At 42.6% G+C, this 18,280-nt stretch overlaps 1 protein-coding gene across 10 annotated transcripts; it reads left to right on the top strand.

Moving 5' to 3' along the window:
• Positions 1–230: 230 nt before the first annotated feature.
• Positions 231–18,017, top strand: LOC118168617. 10 transcript variants are annotated; one of them, XM_035329139.1, is made up of 7 exons: positions 256–342; positions 658–753; positions 6,515–6,683; positions 8,773–8,877; positions 14,217–14,407; positions 16,287–16,455; positions 16,665–17,353. In XM_035329139.1, coding segments are annotated over exons 2-7 (693 nt in total). In that variant the 5' UTR covers positions 256–342; positions 658–752; the 3' UTR covers positions 16,723–17,353. The 10 variants fall into 10 exon arrangements, 6 of the variants coding, with proteins under 6 accessions (XP_035185030.1, XP_035185029.1, XP_035185028.1 ...); XR_004751684.1 differs by lacking the exons at positions 256–342; positions 658–753; positions 16,665–17,353 and adding exons at positions 6,310–6,356; positions 17,584–17,741; positions 17,895–18,007; XR_004751687.1 differs by lacking the exons at positions 256–342; positions 658–753 and adding exons at positions 6,300–6,418; positions 15,179–15,250 and having other exon boundaries at positions 8,773–8,827; positions 16,287–17,353.
• Positions 18,018–18,280: the final 263 nt, after the last annotated feature.

Below are 18,280 nucleotides of genomic sequence, written 5' to 3'. Positions count from 1 at the left end.
GGCTGTAAGCAATTAGAAAATGCCTACCACCAAAATGAGCATTTTCAGTAGTAAACTTTGTGACACGAAGACAAATGCAGAAATCACAAGGCCTAATTACATCTAATTGCCAATCCATGGGAAACGCTCCAGTAAACTGGCACTCTGCAAAGGGAGGAGACAAGCGGCATTGTTTTAAAACACAAATTTACCAAACATATAATTAGCTAAATACCCACACACTCTTCTAGCTGCTTGTTTTATTCTGAATCAGAGCTCCTGTGAGCGCTGAACATCGAGAAGACATCCTCAAATGGCAAGCCTTTCTTTGTTAGAAGGGCTTTAGAGGACCACAATTAGCAGGTAGAGATCAAATCTAAATACTGAGGCTGAGGACTGTAGCACAGAGCCGGGAATTGAGGCCAGAGTATATGTGCACAGGTCACATTTTTAATACTTTTATTATTTCCTCAGCAGTTTTCTTGATTCGCTCCTCTTACTTACCATCCTTCTCTTACTTACAAACCCTTCCATCCTCCTCTTACAATCCTTTTCCTCAGCCAAAAGATAAAAAACGACTTTTTTTAGACTTCTGTTTTGTTTTGTTTTGTTTCCCTAAGAATAATATTGGGGAGGCCAAGATAGCAGGCATCTGATTTTTATTTTATTTTATTTTAGGGAAACAGCTAGGTAGAGCTGTCTCTCTGAAGCATTCACCCACTGTGGACTGTGCTCTGCCAGCCCTGCTCCTTGCTGGCATATAGTTTCCTTGCAGTATGTGTACTAATTTAAGTTTTATAATAATGTGTTGAAACTATAACAATATGGGTTATTATATATACTATTAGTAATACTGTTATTAAGTAGTAACACTTCTGCCCTCCAGGCACTGCCCCCCTTGTAATGGGAGCCTGTGGCAGCAGAAAGCGCACACAAAATGGCTGCCGCCCCCCAGCACTGAGGGGAGGCCTCACCACAGCTGCCTGAGGGGGACAAGCCATCAGCCAGGGCATTTCTTCACCCAGGACAGACCCCGGTGTGCAGGGAGCCATGCTGACTGCAGGGGAAGGAGGGAGATAAGGACAGGAGAGGACTAGGCTGTGGCTGGGAGAACAGACTGCAATGGCAGGGGCTTACGTCCCCATCTGCACAGGCACATCTCTGGCTTCTTCCACGGTAGTGCCTCAGTTTCCCCACCTGTGAGGGAAATTATGTTAATTCCCAAGTGTGTGGAGGTCTGCAAGTGACAAATACAGCCCCAAAGGCACCACAGCAAGCAGTGCATGGGCTGCCTCCCCATCTCTCCTCATTTTTGTGTCCCTCTCTTTTCTCATCAGTTCAGCCGTAGGAAACAAATGGTAACGTTCCCCTGGGTGCGCTACCGCCAAATGCAGGTGAAAGCAGTGAAATTAGGGCTGAATGCCTTTCTTTAATAAATACGTATATCTTTGTAACCCCATTCTCTGAATGGCACACAGTTACATCTGGCTGGTTTTGCTCATTTTCAGTTTAATGTAAATACCAGCCCTAGAAGTCATTTGGGTAGCATGCATATGCTAATAATTTGCAGCTGAGTTCTTCTTCTTCTTCTTCTTCTTCTTTTTTTTTTTTTTTTCTTTACATTAAACAATAATATTGATATTTTCTAACGCTGCATGCCAAACACTGAAATTGAATTAAGCATTGTTTAAAATAACAATAATATAAATTTGTTTTAAATGAATTTAGTGTCATTTCATTGTTTGAAATGTAATGTGGGAAAATATTACTGCTGGGGCAAGAGTAAATATCTAAGTCGATTAATTTTATTGAAGGAGTGGATAGATCCACATGAACTATTTCTGTGTGTGTTTGGTTAATATTTTATTGAAAATTGGTGTTAGCTCTAACTAATGAAAATCCAAACTCACTTCACATATGAAGGTGTAAAATGCATCCAACAACTTAATAACCCATTAACTTCACTGGATTTTGCTAATGTTAAAATAGACAAAGAAAAAAAAAAAAAAGGGAGAAAAAGAAGATAGGTGTCCCTAAGAGGTGTGTAAAAAGCAGAAATCAGCCAATATGGTTGACCCTTATACTGAATTAACAGGGAAAGTCAAGGAGAACATGAAACTGATATCCCTCATTTTCCAGTAGTTGCCACTACTGGATGTTTGAAAGGAAGGAGCAAAAAAGACCTGGGTATGATACAAATGTGTACTTAAATATAGTGCTTTTCATGCATAGTGTTAGAGCATTTTTCAAATGCAGTGCAGTTAGCTCCATTTTACAGGTGGTGAAACTGAGCATGGAGAAGGGGTGTTTGCCTGGGCTCACCCTGTCAATGGCCAGGGGTAGAGACAGAAACAAATCCCCGTCTCTTGACAGCTAATCCAGTGCCTAAGCCAAGATGGTCTCCTGCTTCAGGAAAATGCTTCCTTTGTAGGTAGCACTTGAGCACATGTTAAAGTCAAGGGGACTTAAACGTCTGCTCGAAGTTAAGCCTATACTTAAGTACTTTCCAAACAGAGGGTAAACTTAAACCCATGTTAAAGCGCTTTCCTGAATCCAGGCAAAATCTGTCCAAAGCGCTTGATTCTTCTAACTGCCATAATTAATGGTGTGGAGAAGTTGAAATCTGGAGATTTCTGTCTCTTTCCATCTCTTGCTTTGTTTTGTTTTTGTTTTCCCCAGATTTTTTGAAGAGAACAGGAGGTAAGTAGGATGCTTTCATTTCTTTAGTACTCCTCCTAATTCTAGTTCTGCCTGCCCTTCTTATCTTGATGAAATTTCAGTGTTTCTTTATTATTACTTTTTCATAGTGGATCCTGTTATGCTTGAGACTTCCATGCTTCTTTAAGTAATTATCAAATCTCAAATCTGTGTAACATTAATAAATGTGTTTATTAGAAGAGGACCAAACTGCTTTAACAACACAGTGAAAAATAACAGGAAGCCTAAAACACTATAATGTTAGGTTTGTTGACTTTAGCAAAAACACATCCTCACTGCTGTGTGACTGTGTATTTCTGAAGTTATGAAATTGCAGTCATGGCAGATCAGAGCACGTATCTTGTTTGACAGAAGTGAGGATGAATATCAAAGTGGTATTCTTCCTTCCAGCAAATTAAAACTGCAGGGTTTTACGCAATGCTCCACTCAAGAATCCCATCAGAAGGCAACTTATTTCTGTGTAACACCGATAACAGTTCAGTCATGCCAGTGCAAACTTGAAGAGAGACGTGTAGCTTCAATCACACAGGCAGAGAATTTGATCTGCGGGATGATCATGGTGCAGAAGAGTTGTTACCTGCTAACCTAGGTTCAGAATTTCAGCTGGTGCTTGAGGTGTTGCCTAGGCACCGGCTGATAACTACAAAAAGCAAGTCTATATATATCAGAGCCCAGATAGGCGACGCTTCTCACGTTCCCTGTTACTGCAAAGCTACCTAGAGCTGGGAAGACAGTCTGTGTGTGCAGCCATGCAGGATTCATCTTGCCCATAACTGAGTAACTATGAAGGGTGGAGGTAGTAACACTAAGTGTAATACGTGTTATTAATGGTGTCAGCCCTCCTGTAAGAAAGGCAAAGGGGGAGTCCCCAGAAATGGCCAGCAGTATCTCGTGTCGTTGTCTGAAGCAGGTAAAATTGGGAGGGCAGGACAACTGAAAGGTTTGGAGATGTAAAATGATGGAGATTTCCTTTAAACAAAGTGTAGAAGTTGTCTGGAATTTGTGTTGCTCACCAGTGAGAAAAAACTGTTGGGAAGAGTTTTAGACTTCAGCAGATAAATAGGAGCCTTGAGACCCAGCGTATCTGGAGTAAAATGGAGTGTACAGGCAATGGAAGAAAGGGTAGATCAGGTAAAGAAGACATGTCTTGAAGGTTAGGAGAGGAAGGTCTGAAGTTAGGATGTGAAACTGAGAGGATCTTGTAAAGTACTGAAACAAAACAATAACAAGGTCACTAGACATATGAATGAAAAGAGAAAGAATGCAATAAGCATGGGTTAGGGGGTAGTGTGTGTCATCCAGACACTGAAGGGACGCGGTCTCAGCTGTCTTTAGGGATGAAGATGGCTAAAGGGAATAGGTGAATGGAACTGGGGAGAGTCACATGTAATGCAGAACTCAAAGTGCTTCATGTGTTTAGGCCTGTAAGGATTAGATCAGGCCCAAAGAGAGACATGACACAGGAGATCACTGTCCCTGTAGCAAAGGTACTAAATAAGCCATTCAGAGCCTGAGTACTCTGCCCCGAGCATTTGACTGAAGAGTAGTAAGCATGGTACCTGTAATAAAGGATGGAACAGCTGTTGAAAAGTGATTAGGGAAACTCCTCCTGTACTGTGCAATGCTTTAGAACAGCTTTTGAAATAACTGGACACATAAAGGCACAGGAGAAGTGGGATAAATACAAGAAGGGTTTGTGAAAGATAGATCGTGCCTTGCAGAGCTTTCACTGAGCAGAAATTAAGGCCAGTGTGATGCCCCAGTCTAGATGGGCTCCTCTTAAGCATTGAATATATTGTGCTGTATGGGGAATTTGTGATGGAGAAGACGAGGATTAAAACCTGTGTTCTGTTGTGTGGAAAGAGTAGTCCAAGGGGCATGGATGCAGATGTCTTGGGAAGGAGAAAAGGGAAACTGGAAAGTGGTTATGGAGTTGGTTGGGCTATTGAAACACACTGCTGATAGAAAATTTTGGAGCATTCAGATCAGCTTAGAGAATTTGGGTATTGTGACTTATAAAGCCAATGCACATGGGAACCCATAACAGAAGTTGCTGCCCCAAGGGATGGTCTCCTCAGCCTGGAAGACAGACATAGTGAAAGCATTGGGAACATTAAATGCTTTGGAAAGGAAGATGGAGCACTCTGCAACCTGGCTGTGAACAGAAAAACCACACTCCTAGAGTATATGCATTTTATTGTAGAACTGTATTAGTGTTAATACTGTTTTATGAGACACCAAAGAAAATGTGAGGGGGACAGCTGTGGTTACCCATGTTTAAGAATAGCAGGGTTATTGGGGTGAATGGGGAAATTTTATGAAAGAAGGCTGAAAGAGCAGGGCTTGTTCAGCCTAATAACATGAAGGCTGTGGAGAGATAGGCCTGCTCTCCAGAAATGCATCAGGGGGGTAAACACTAGGGAGGGATAAGAGCTATATAAGCTGAAATGCTGGCACAAGAACAAATAGGCAGGAACTGGCTCTGAATAAATCAAGGCTGGAAGTTAGAAGGAAGCTTTTTACCGTCAGAGGAAGGGGCTCTGCAACAGGCCCCAACAGTGTAATGGGGACAAAAAAAATCAATGGTTTTAAGGTGATGTTTGATAAATGGATGAAATCTGTGCAGTTTTATTCCCCATGATGTAAAGAACCAGACAGAGTGACTTAGGATGACTCTTCAAATTCAACAGCGATGTTAACATCCTAAGACATGTAGAAGGTAATGCATGGTACAGTTACTATGTGAGGCTCTCTGCATCTTTGGCAAACTCTGATTACCTGGCTATAGCAGCACAGTGGGAAGGTAGAGAGAGGCAGGAATGAGTTCTTGGTCACTGCTAAATCCAGTGTAACTACACACTTAGTCACTGAGAGCAATAGTGCTTGTGCTGGGCTGTAACCCAATATTTTTTTTTTGTTCATTGGTACCGGCTTCCTGCATCATGCACAGTGCCCATCCTCAGATCTCTAACCCTACCCATGACTGGCAGGAACTGAAGCCCACCAGTTGGCAAAGCATCTGAAAATTGACACCTGAAATACTGCATTCTGCTGGTAAATCCAGCAGCTAATCTAAGCAGGGTAGAAATGGATGTTACCACAAAAGGCTGCGCCTAGATTGAGACATATTTAACTCCAAATTTCCCTGTACCCTACAGATGTTCCTAAGTACCCTATAGATGTTTTCACCACTTCAGAGACTGTTTTTCAGAGAAAACCCTCCTGAGTCTGTGCAAGTTTTGCAATCTTTTGTATTCTAAAATGATCAGCTAAAACACAAAGTTTGCAGGAGGTAAAGATAATCTGATGCAAAGCACCTGAAGGTCACAGAGCCCGAATATAAGGTCACCAAGGGATCTCCAGGTTCATGTCATCAGGTGGAAGAATAATGATAGACGTGTTTTGACAATGTTTATGTTTAATTTAACAATTAACACTGGCCTCACCTATTGATCTTTAAGCAAACATTCGTTATGGTGCACAATGACATTGCAGTTAGCAACTTCGGATTGCATTAGTGGCAGTTTCAGCTGAGCTGCATTAAGAAATGCTAATTGCAACAGTCTTGAGGAAGGAAAACTGAAACAAAAGGGTATCTGCACATCGTTGGTGGATGTTCCTGGTCTGGGCAGAGATACCTTTAGCAGGGGTCTTAGAGGGTAAACAGAGCTTTTCTCTTTCCCACTTGGGTGATATGTAGTTAAGTCTTTGCTAGCTCTGAGTGAGATTGATCTTTTTTTTAATTTACCAAACACATTGTTTAAACCACTTTCGCACTGATGTGAATATTACCAATCTTTAGCTTTCGTTATTCCAGTGTACAAGAGTGAATATTTGCTGGGAGAGAGCACTGAGGACCCTGACCAGGCAAGCTCTGTAAGAAACTCAAAGTACAATGTTCCTCGAGTCTATGGCTGGAGCAGCACTATCTGCAGGGTCCTGTTTTTTTATTTCCAGTATTCTCAGAACTACAGGAGAGCTCAGAGGTGAGTTAGAAGCCACTTGCTGCTTCCCTCCCCAGATGTGCATGTCCACCTCTTCCCTTGTGCCCACTCCTCCAGAGTCCTCGCAGCTCTGCGATGAATTGTAGCTCAACCCCGTGGATAATCGATTTCTGAACATACCAACCAATGTGAAGGGCAAGGAGGAAAAATGCAGCCCTGTCCTTTATTGACAGCAGTGCTCTCACAGATTGTTTTAAACCACCCCTGAAACCATACCTGAGAGGCTGTGCTATATGTCGTGCTTCACAGCTTCAGCGCAAGAGGAACTACCTGGGCAGATTTGGGGGCAAGTAAATAGGGGTTTGGCAAAGGGCAGGAGGAATTAAACTGCAGAACCAAGGTGATGCATCCAGTCATATGTGAAGTCAGTGGTGCCAGCAAGAGACAACCACAGCCCACTGTTTAGCAGCCTCAGCTTGGTGAGAGTATCCTAAAAGCCCTAACCATTTAGAAAGTGATGTACATTGGTTTTACCTGCTCTGGACTCACGACGGCAAGTGATTGAGTTAGGATTTCTTGGCAAGTTACCTCTCATCAGCTGCACCATAGTGATAGATTTTATTAAAAAAATTGAGCTTTACAAGATTGTGCAGAAGGCTTGGAGGTAGTGTAGTGATTTGGGAGCAGGACAAAGTGTGGTAAATCAACGGAACTGGCATTTGGACAGGGTGTAGGAGAAGGAGAGGGGCTAGAAAGAAAGGGAAGTCAAGTAGGTGAGAGGAGAGGTGATCAGAATAGGGATAGATATTTTAGCAAGGGAGTGATTGAGGAAAGGGCTGACTTAAAAACCTTCTCTGGAAGCTTCCTTATGTACTATTTTTGTAGCCTTCCCCTGACCCTTTTTTTCATTGTGTCCTCAATTATTTGGGGTAAGCATTGTCCCTATCTCTGTTAGCTCATCTATACGTGCATGCAACCTAATGACATGGGTGAGCTACTTAATCCTAGTCTGTCAGTGTCATCCAGGATTAATTTACTCCCTGTTCAGCACTGACTGTCACTTGGATGAGTGTCTCCTGCACCATTTATTTCCTTCTGCTCTTTTCTTCCCCTTTGGCCAGGCCGTTGGCAAAGGGCCCTGCAGCTGAAATGCCCCCTGTGACATTCCACCAGATTCCCCCATCCACGCTAAACAGTACAGACGTGCCTGCTTTGTCTGCTACCTCCATCTTAATGCTTTATCTGCTTACACAGTTAGTGTCTCCCCCCCCTCCCCATTACTGACCTTGTGGATTAATGTATAGTACAGGACCGTAAGCTTTCTTGAAGGCTGGGTGAATTGTGTCCTCAGCTCCCCATCTGTTGCCATCGTCTCTTATTGCCTTCTGCACAGTGACACAGACACAGCTGAGACTTCATAGGAAGCAGATGAAAGAGCTGGTTGGTGGTGGGTTTTTTGTTGCTGTTGTTTTTCGGTCCTCTTTCTTTGGTTTTGACCTGGAGTTTCCAGTTTGGCAACTGGTCTCTGCTAGTGTCTTCCTTTTGGGTGTCTAGTGTAATCAAGGGACTGCAAAGTCTGAATATTAATCAACTCTCTTTAAAGAGGTTAGAGACAGGAGATGTATAGCTGCATGTGCTTTGGAGCAGAGAATTACATACTGCTCTTCCTGAATGTTAACTTTTCCATTTTGCTCTGCACATACACTGGTGTTTGCCCCCTACACAAACACACAAACACAATCCACAGCTCTACATGCTATCACCTGTCTATAAATTCCATAACTGGGTTGTTCTCCCCAAGAACATTTGTTGTGTTTTGCCTCTTGAACTAGGCAGGGAAGTGCTTTGCAGTCATGGTCTCATCTGATTGAATGGAAGCGGTAACAGAAGTGCCCAGGAGTCAGCCAGCCTCATCCAGACCTGGTACAAATTGGCCTGGTTTTATCTGAAGCCCAGAGAGTAGATTTGTGCCAGGACTGTTGTCACTCTCAGCTAAGAGTTAGAAAATGCCATTAAAGCTGTTGTACCGCACTGCTAAGTGAAGGAGGTGCAAGGATCGAGTTCAAGCACCAAGCTCCTTGTCACCCATCCCACTCACCGATTAAATATGTAATTCTGTGTATGGCTTCAGGCTCTCCAGTACCAGAAGGACACCAACTGGAGTGCGTCCAGCTGAGGCCACCAAGGTGACCAGGAGCCTGCAGCACAGGATGCACAAAGAGACTGGGAGTGCTGGGTTTGTTCAGCCAGAAGGAGGGAAAGCTGAGGGGGGATCTACAAACTTGCTTCAATGCATTAGTCATCATTTGGAAGACAGAGCCAGATTATTCTTGGAGGTAAAGGACAAGAGGCAACAGTCACGAATTGTGTCAGAAAATTCCAGTTAGGTATTAAGAAAAACTTCTCCACATGAAGGTACATTGGAAGAGGGGACTGGGAAGGTTGTGGGAGCTCCATCCTTGCAGATGTACTAATGCTGGACTGGATAAGTCCTTAGGGTTCCTGATCCAAAACATCAAGTTAGCCCTGCTTTGAGTGTGTGTATGGGATGGACTTCCAAAAGCCACTTCCTTTTTCTGCAGTTCTAAGATAATCTCACTCCCTGCCTCTGTTCCAGAGTCTTCCTCTGTCTGCTCCCATGACCAGTGTGACAGAGGAGCCAGCTGTGTGCACGGTGGAAGGCAGTTGGCCATCTATGTCTGAGAAGAGCGTTTTGTCCCTGACCATCTTTTATTTTAATTCAGGCACGGACATAGAAAGCTAAGGCTTTGTAATAAAGAAGTGACCTCTCAATAGAGATCTCTTACTGTTCATTGAAAACCCGGATTTCTGTCCCATGGGAAATTCTGGTATTTTCATATTTATTTTCATCTCAAATTGGAACACATAGTTCCTAAAAAGAATTGATTTGCAAATGTCAGAGCATTTCATGTTGACATTTTGAGCTAAAATGAAAGAGTTTTGCTTGAATCAGGTCATCATTCACGTCTGCCTGAACAGCCCCATGCTCACAGGAGCTGTAGCTTTGCTTCCTGTGATCCCAGACAAACCCACCGCTGCCTAAACTGTTTCTACCATAAAGTGCCCTTATTTCTTCCAGCAGCTGAGTTGCTTGGAGGAATCACAAGTCTCCCAGAGCGCAGTGTGCTGGCTGAGGCAGATGTAGAACAAAACAAGAACCATCGGTTTTCTCTTTGGAACGTTTCTGGGAAACATTTTTTCCCTGCGTGGGAAATCTTGTTTTGCACAAAATGTCATTTCCTGAAGGGAAAGTAGTTTGTTTTCCCTTCTTTCTAAGGGAAAACATTCAGTCAGTCCAATATGCACCAATATGTTTGCACACACGTGTGTGAAGGTGTTTCTTTTAGACTTGAACAAATGTTGCAGCCACGTTCATTTCCAACACATGAGCTCAGACTTTCCTCCTTTCGTTTCAGTGGAGCTAATCCAGCCACAGTGGCATAGATAGAACTAAATTTGGACCGAAGAGGAGATTTATTGTTTTTAATAATAACACGAAGATGGAGCCACAGCTGGTAGGAAACCAGGAAATCAGTGGAATTTGGATGGCTTGCACCTGCCAAAGATCAGCCCCAGAAATATGAATAGCTAACTACCTGTAGTGCTTACAAATGTCCTTACAGTCCATTTCCAGTGCTGCCTTGGGCAGAAGACAGCACATTTGCAGCCTTACTTAGTCTGGCAAGGAGGGTTTTTCACGCTTTCTGCTCTGTTAGCAGAATCCATGGTAGACCTCCTCTCCTGCTCCTTTTCTTCCCAGCCAAGACTGTTTGTCTAAGCCTCTGCAGTATCAACCTGCAGATGTCCTCTTGTTTCTGTGCTTTAAACCACGTGCTCTGCAAAGTCAGTGTGAGCTGAACGCAAGCATCCGAGGACAGAATTTAGGCTTAAAATTTGTAGCCCATTAGGAGCATGCTAATTGCCTAGGGTGATGTCCAGCTGACAGCTGGTTTGATGGAAACTACGTCCTCATTCCTGTTTAAAATTCTGTCTCCTAAATAAATGAGTGATGGGATCGATAGCCTTGCTCTGTTAACAGGAGTGCTGCGATGCACCACTGTGACTTTGACTTCACTATTTTCTTTGCCAACTAATTATGACAAAAATGACATATCAGGCGATCTTTGCTTGTTCCTGAGGCACTTTTAACACCATCTCTAAGGCTCTTTTCCCAGAACCCATGGCTTTTGTCATTCGCTTCTCTGATTTCCTGTTCATTACATTTGTTGACAAGTGCTCAGATGAATTCATCTAAGTTGTGTCCTTGCTGTTTCCTCGCCATTTCCTCTTGCATGCCAGGGTTGGGTATTTAAAAATATAGCTCACTTGATTGCTTGCACAAATGTTTGCTGATGAAGGTATCTACACAGTGAGAAAATGTCAATCAACTTAATTGCATGTGCAAATTCCACTCTGCATGTGTAAATACAGGATCTGTGTGCAGCTGAAGTGTCTATACTGAGAAATTGGGCTTTGCTATCTTTTCAATACTTTCATTAAGAAAAGATTTTTGCCCTGTGATGTTTTTTGCCCTGTGATGTTTGGGCCTCACAGAGATTTGAAGCCCCTTAAAGGGGATCTGGTGGGCTCTGCTGGGGCTTGAGGTGCTTGCACACACTCCCTGTGGTGGAGATGGCAGAAGGAAACACGCTGTCAGCCTGAGTGGCTTTGAATCTCGGTCCAGCATCTTAGAAATACAAGTTCAGCAGTATCTTAAATACAAAGCTTGCCTGGCTTAGCCCTGGCAAGCAAGGGTGCATGTTTCTTTTTGCTAGTTCTGTGATGGGTGAAGTAACTGCCAGCAAAAATGGTAAAATGAATTAAAGCAGCAGCTATGTCTTCCCTTGGTGCAGCGAGGACAGGCAGGGCTGGGTGTCGGATTCGTTCACACAGCCTTGGGCTGTGAACACATGAAATGGACGGTTAGGAAGGGTCAATGTCACATTTACATCACTGAGAATAAACAACTAGGGGAAATGCCCAGTTTGCTCAGTAAAAAGTAAAAAGATGTGGATTGGCAGACTCAGAGACTCAGACCACAGATCATTTGAAGCTGTACCTCGAGAACAGGGAACATGTATTTTACTGGCCTGCTAAACATCAGAGACCTTCTATCTGTACGGTCAAATCTCTGCGTAGTTGGTTAACCTGGTAATCATAGAAGAAATGCAGTGAATTTCTCTCTTCAGAATCTCTGGATGAGATTTTCTTACTTTGCCGGAGCACTTTCCATGGGAACTTCTCTAATAAATCAAAGCAGACATCCCTCTAACTCTCTATCTGATAGGAGGCAGCACCACTTGCTTCAGAATAAGGTGAAGCAAATCCTGCAATGGGAAGCTAAGGAATAATTTGCTGCAGATAAAGTTACTTTGCTGAGAGGTTATCTTCAGCCACAAAGCAGGAGGCTTGCTATCTGATCCCAAGCAGCGTGAATCTTTACTTGCCAACTCTGTAGGAGAATAAGATTTCCCCATTGTTCCTGGCCATGGTTTCCAAAATCCACGATTTCTGCAGGATGGGTGCCCCCTGTCTCTAGGTGGGGCTGTATTTCACTGGTGTGTGGGGTAGAGGACCCGCAGTGCCAGACCCTCTCTTTCACAGCCTGTAGTCAGGAAAGTCACTGTTTTTGCTTTCTCTAAGAATATTTATACTTAAAAAAATAAAATAGAGAAGAAAAAAAATGATTGTGTAACCCCCAGTACAGAAATCTGATTAGGAAAAGCACAGCTTTTCAGAGAGCCTTGGGAGAGGTAGGGGCAAATTGTGTGAGTTACTTTGAAAGTTGTTGTGCGTTATATTGCCATAAAATAACAATCAGGAGCTGGAAGTACGCGGATTATTCCCATAAAAGCCACTTCTCCCAAATGGCAGCCCCGCATTAAACCAGTTGTGTACATAATGTTTCATTAGAAATAATATTGTTATTAACAGATGTCCATTTTCAGCATGGCAAACGTAGCTGGGATTTCATTGTTTCTCACTTCCACATAAATGGATCTCGCGTGGCGGTAGCCAGGAATATGAAAAGCTGGAATTAAACGTTGAGGTAATAAAGCTCGGGTTAGCCGTCTTCCCCAGAATGTCGTGTGCCTTCCAAAGAGCAGGCAAACACAAATGCCAAGTTTTAAAGTGCTAACCTGCTGCAGTTTTGGAGTTGTTTGCTGGGTTGTGTCTGCCTCATTCCCAGATCCATGCAAACAAACCTGCAGATTAGTGCGTGTGCTTGTTTGTGTGTGTGTGTGCGTGCACGAGTAACCCAATTTCTGCCTTTCTTACTTGGCCCAGATTAAAGGCCGAGCCCCGCAGTGTGGTGGTGAAACATCCAAGCAGGAGCGGGGGCTGAGCTTTTGCTATATTTGATGTAACAGGTAGATAGAAATGTTCCCTCGTGGGAACAAGTTTTTTTGGTGCAGATCTCTCGTTTTACTTATTTACTGATGGTCGCAGTCTTATTTTGATGCAAAACTCTGCCTGCCTCCCCCACCCCCCTTCCCCTCCCGCCTTCCCTAGAAGTGACATGATCAAAAGCTATTTCTTCTTCAGAGTGATTTCCAGTAACCTCCGGAGCAGTTTTTTTAATTAAATAAACCTCATCTTGTCTAGCTTTCTGGTCAGCATTTTGAACCCCCTGCAGATGGGTCTGAAGGATTAACAGCAAATCCTCCTCGACCCAGCTCAAGCAGATGGGCGGCATGTGTCTGATAAATACTAGGACAAGGTCTGCTTCCTCGTGTTTCCAACAGATAGACGGTATACCCTGTAAATTAAATTTAAAATGGTGGCCCTTTCAACCCGTAGAATAGCAGAGGAAAAGGAATACAAATGATATGAATTTCCTATTTCTGGCACATTGTCACCTCGCAGCCAGCGAGTCAAACATCACCTGTTGGGCGAGTGGCACCTCCGGGGAAGGCTGGGTCAGCAGTGTGCTGAACTTACTGCGAGCACAATGAGCCTGGCCGTGTGGCTGCTGCATCTCCTCGCTGATGGCTTTTATTTGCATATCAGTTTGCAGAGCATCCTCTTTCCAAATGGATGTCTCTGGCACTGGTGCCCATAGGGGCTGTTGCAGTAGGAGGAGCAAGGCACATTCCTGAGAGTGTGGAGGGGTAAAACTGCCCTGTGCAAGGGAGATACCTGAGCAGAGACAGGGAGATGCTACCTAGGTGTTCACTGTGATGGTCTGGAGTGGAAAACTGTGCTCCTAGGGGACAAAGGCAGGCCTTAGAAATAGAGGGAATTATATCAGAGCAAGCCCCGCTTGCTCTGATAGAGATCTTCCAGGTCCATGGGTTTGCTACTTCATTAGTGTGGATACTTTATAAAAATGAAGCAAGCCCTTTCTCCTTCCTCCATGTTTTTATTTTTGATTTTTGGGGGGTTTCTTTGCGTGTTTTGGTTGTTGTTTTTTTGTTGTTGTTGTTTTGTTTTGTTTTGTTTTGTTTTGTTGTTTTTTTTGTGTGTGTGTGTTTCATTTGAAGAGGGAAAGCATAGGCATTTTTAGGTGCTTTGCTTTACCTGTCTTTATTCTTGCTACTTCTTGCCCCCTAGGGTGGTGGTCACTCCAGAACTGCTCATAGACAGAAAGGTTTGGCAACGTTTGCACCGTGCATGGCCACTGCCCGACAGCATTAGTGGAAACTGCCTTTCCCTGGTGACCTTGCTGCTAAGCTGGAGACTGCCAGGGACTGTCACCTCCAATGACACTGCTCAGAGGGTCCTTGTCAGAACAATTACCACTGGTATGTCACTATATCGTCTTGCAGAGCCTTTGGCTCATGAGGGAAGATAGCTCTGATGTTTGGGGTAAAAAATACTGTGTTGAGTGGCCAGATTTCAGGGATGTGACATCTCTGTGAAGTCAGTGACTCTGCATCTGTGCAAAACAGGTAAGGAGTTGGTGGGAGCAATGCAGAAGCAGCACATAGGGATGTCATCCAAAGGTTCATTTAAAACTAAAGGTGAAGAAACTGTGTATGAGGTTATCTCCATTAGAAACATCAATACATAATAAGGAGTGTGTTTTCCTTTTTTTAAAACATTGGTTTTCTCTCTCAGATAATTTAGGCTATGATTTAAGGAAGAGAAAAATAACCAAGACTATTTGACAGTAGCAAGCAAATAAATCAGACTTTCTTCCCAGGGTATTCAAGAAGCTGCAGCGTTGTATCTTCTGGAGAGGCCTCTGTAGATAAGGCTTTGTGGGATGGATACTCTCTTGGAAGGGTGGTAGCAGTGGAAAAGTGGGAGAATTAAAAGGAGTTTAAAATGCCACAACGCTTGTGGACTAAACGTTTAGCTGTTGGAAACCAGCTTACTGTTGACTGTGGGTGGACTTGCATCATGTTACACAGCTAAAAATCTGGTCCATGGAATCAGAAACAGCATAAAAGAAGGGAGGCGTCCTGCCTATCTTCTTGCCCCTGGGCAAGTTTTGATTGTCTTTGGACTCTGTTTTTGCTAGTTCTCATTTTTAATTATCTAAATGACACTTTCCACATTGTTTCTTTCAGCAAGATCAGTGTGGGCATAGAAAACACATTTCCTCATCTATTACTCATCCCTTAGGTTTGTAAAGTGCCAAGGTAGAAGCAATTTCTTTTTTGATACATGCCCATATCAGCTCACCTTTAATCCTTGTGATGAGAAATATTTAAACTTCTTAATGATGGCCTGAAAATCTGAGTGAATGAATAAGTGAGAAAAAAAGCCATTCACTAAATTTCTTTTGCAAATAATCACAATGGTTTAGAAAATGAGTTAGCATTTTTTTTGACTTTCCCAAAATATTTTCCTTTTCATCACTTCAGCTGTCCATTTTATCTTATCTGCTTGCACAGCTATGATGTTGGACTTAGATAACTCCATGCCTTTTCATGGCTTATCACAAGAAAGTTGAGATAAGTGGAAGTGGAAAGTTATATTGTCAGATAATGTAGTGTCCCTGACAACACATACCTGTCCACCCAACAAAGGTTTCCTCATTTGCCTATGGGACATAAGAATGTACTTTGAGCCAGAGGAGGCATTAAACCGCACCGTTGCCGGGCAAAGCAGGGCTCAGCTGTCAATCTTAAGAAGCACAGGTCTGGTATATTAGAGAACTTCTCAAAGAAAATCCCTTATTTTTTGTGGTAGGTGGAAAATTTCATGTATAAAATGTCTGTGCAAAAGGTTTGTTTGTAGCTGAGTATGTAGCAGTTGAACAATTAGCACTAACACTGTATCTTTCTTTTTTATCCTTTTTTTTTTTTTTTTTTTTTTTCCAACAGAATTGCAGTTGTTGTTTGTTTGTTTGTCTTTCCAATATTATTTCTTCTAGGTTTTGTTAAAAATATTTAACAACAAAAATGTAGAGTGTTTCAGCTTTCAAGATTAAAGCTTGTTTCCTTTTTCATGGAAAACATTTCTGTCAACATATTTCTACTGAATTTAAAGAAGGTTAAAAATTACTGGTGCAGGAAAAAGTAGAGGAAACTCCACCACCAGCCCACAGCCTATTTTATTTTATTTTTTTTTTCCCTTAGAAGTAACAAAACCCAGCTGTCTGTCTTGATTTGTCTTTTCAAGCAAGTTTATATGAGAGGTGTTTAGAGCTGTTTACCTTTACCTTTCCCACAGCACTTCCCTGGTGCCTGCTCAGGTTCATTGGCTGCACTCTGGAGAACGAAAAGGCAACTAGTCTTACTCCTCATTTAACTAAACCATGCCGAGAGAGAAAGAAGTGCCTCTCCTCTCTCCTCCCTGCTGTAATCTATCGCCGAAGGGCAGGGAACACCTTGGGCAGCAGGTGAGCAGCTGGACGGAGCGCAGGGGGCCCACGTGCTGCACCTCTTCCCCCTGCAGGACCCCGCAGCCTTAGGGAAAACTAGGAGGAACTGTGATTTATTCTCCACTCTCAAGTGATACAGTGATACTGTGAACCTTTTGAAGCAAAGTGAGGTGGTTATTTTTTTTGTTGTTTCCTTTTTTTTTTTTTTTTTTTTTTTTTTTTCCCAGGGATTCCCCAAGTGGATGGCTGTCAAAGATTTTAATATACTGCAGGCACAGCAGCTAATTCTCAAATCTCTTGCAGAAGGATTTTACAGAGGGAAGCTAGGATGCAAATCCTTTTGAAGGCTTTTTCCATTTTGAAACCTATAAATAGGAAAGTAGGGCAAAATGACTTTGACAAGTTTAGACCTCACCTTCTTTAATTACTCTCTTTGGATCAACAACCTGACTGCAAATGCTTATCTGCTCCAACATTACGCACAGGTTTGGAGTTTATTTTTTAAAAGCAGTGCATGACAGTTCTGCATAATATTTTTAATACCCTTGGCCACCAGAGATTTCCATATTCCAGCCAATCTTTAAATTTATAATTGATATAAATGGTGAACCAGGCTGATTGCCTGTATTGTCGTTTCAGTGCAAAAAGTCTGTCCATTTATTGTTCTTTATGAATGTAAATTTTCTGCTGCTGCCTTTTTTGCATTTCTTCTTCCTTTTCAATAATTGTGAAAATTTTAAAAATTGTCTTTTTACCAGTCAGTAACAATAACAGCTAACATACATCACTAATAAAATAAACCATTAATAAATTAGTTATAAGAATGTCATTTTATTATATGTTTAAAATAGAATATATCTGGTTGCTCTTCTATGATGTATAATGTTGTTTTAATAAATAAAATAGATATTGCATACATATATGAAGTGTAAAGAGGAGCATAGTTTGTGTTGCTTTACAAGGAGCACAGATGAAAAATGACATAAGTATGGTAAGTACTGGGTTTGATAATGATACAAGCATCTGCCAAAAGACCTGAGTCTTGGATATAGCGCTTGTCTATACTTCTCTGTAGTATGAAAGGCTGTAAACATGTTAATGTGGTATGGTACTGCTCTGTGCCTCACTTATCATACCAATGTCCAGCCTCGATGGATATAGGAGAGACACTGACTGCAGGGGGAAGGTTTGAGATTTATGGAAGTTAGTCTGTGTGGTGGATCCATCCATCCAAAAGAGCTCTCAAGATCTGCGGGGAAGAGGATTGTTCCCTCTGTCCCACCCAGACAGGGATAAGCTTTATGGTAAGCCTAGTGATAGTGGTTTACCCTGGTTCTCAGTTGCCTTTCAGCTTGGTGTGTTGCTGATCTCTCATGCATTGTGCTTCCTGTGCTTCTGTAGATTATTCGAGTCTGCCCCCTTCACGTGCTACTACATCTCTCTTGTGTTCCCATCAGATCAAGACTCATGTGACGCTGTTTTGGGCTGGGAACTTCTTCCAGAAAGAACTTTACCTGATTGAGCAAGTTTCTAGTTCACCCATTTCCCCCATTGTTTGAGTGAGTTACATCAAACTCTTGGTGAGTACTGGAGAAGCATAAAGAGGTAAAGAGTAAATGAGCTTGTGCCATAAATTGTGAAAAAAAAAATGTAAGCATGTAATACATGGTTTTTGGCCACAGGCTTTTTCCTGTGGATGCACAAAGACTTTACACCTTGCCAGCAGAGGTGAGGGGAGAGAATTTGCAAGGCTAAGAGGAACATGCACTGCCAGCTATAATTCTCTGCCATCCCATGCCATTATTCCATATAGCTTGAGAGTTTGACCACCAAGGTGAAATTA

Source organism: Oxyura jamaicensis, chromosome 5 (genome assembly GCF_011077185.1).
Source record: "Oxyura jamaicensis isolate SHBP4307 breed ruddy duck chromosome 5, BPBGC_Ojam_1.0, whole genome shotgun sequence".
NCBI lineage: Eukaryota > Metazoa > Chordata > Aves > Anseriformes > Anatidae > Oxyura > Oxyura jamaicensis.
Note: the sequence above shows the minus strand (reverse complement) of the source record. Positions and strands in the feature narration are given on the sequence as shown.

Bases quoted from the DNA above. Each gene is read 5' to 3' on its own strand.
- LOC118168617 (XM_035329136.1), top strand. From the start codon at position 6,311: ATGTTCCTGGTCTGGGCAGAGATACCTTTAGCAGGGGTCTTAGAGG. The intron at 6,357-6,514 runs GTAAACAGAGCT...TCGTTATTCCAG, and splicing joins TTTAGCAGGGGTCTTAGAGG to TGTACAAGAGTGAATATTTG. The intron at 16,456-16,664 runs GTGAGCAGCTGG...TTTTTTTCCCAG, and splicing joins GGGAACACCTTGGGCAGCAG to GGATTCCCCAAGTGGATGGC.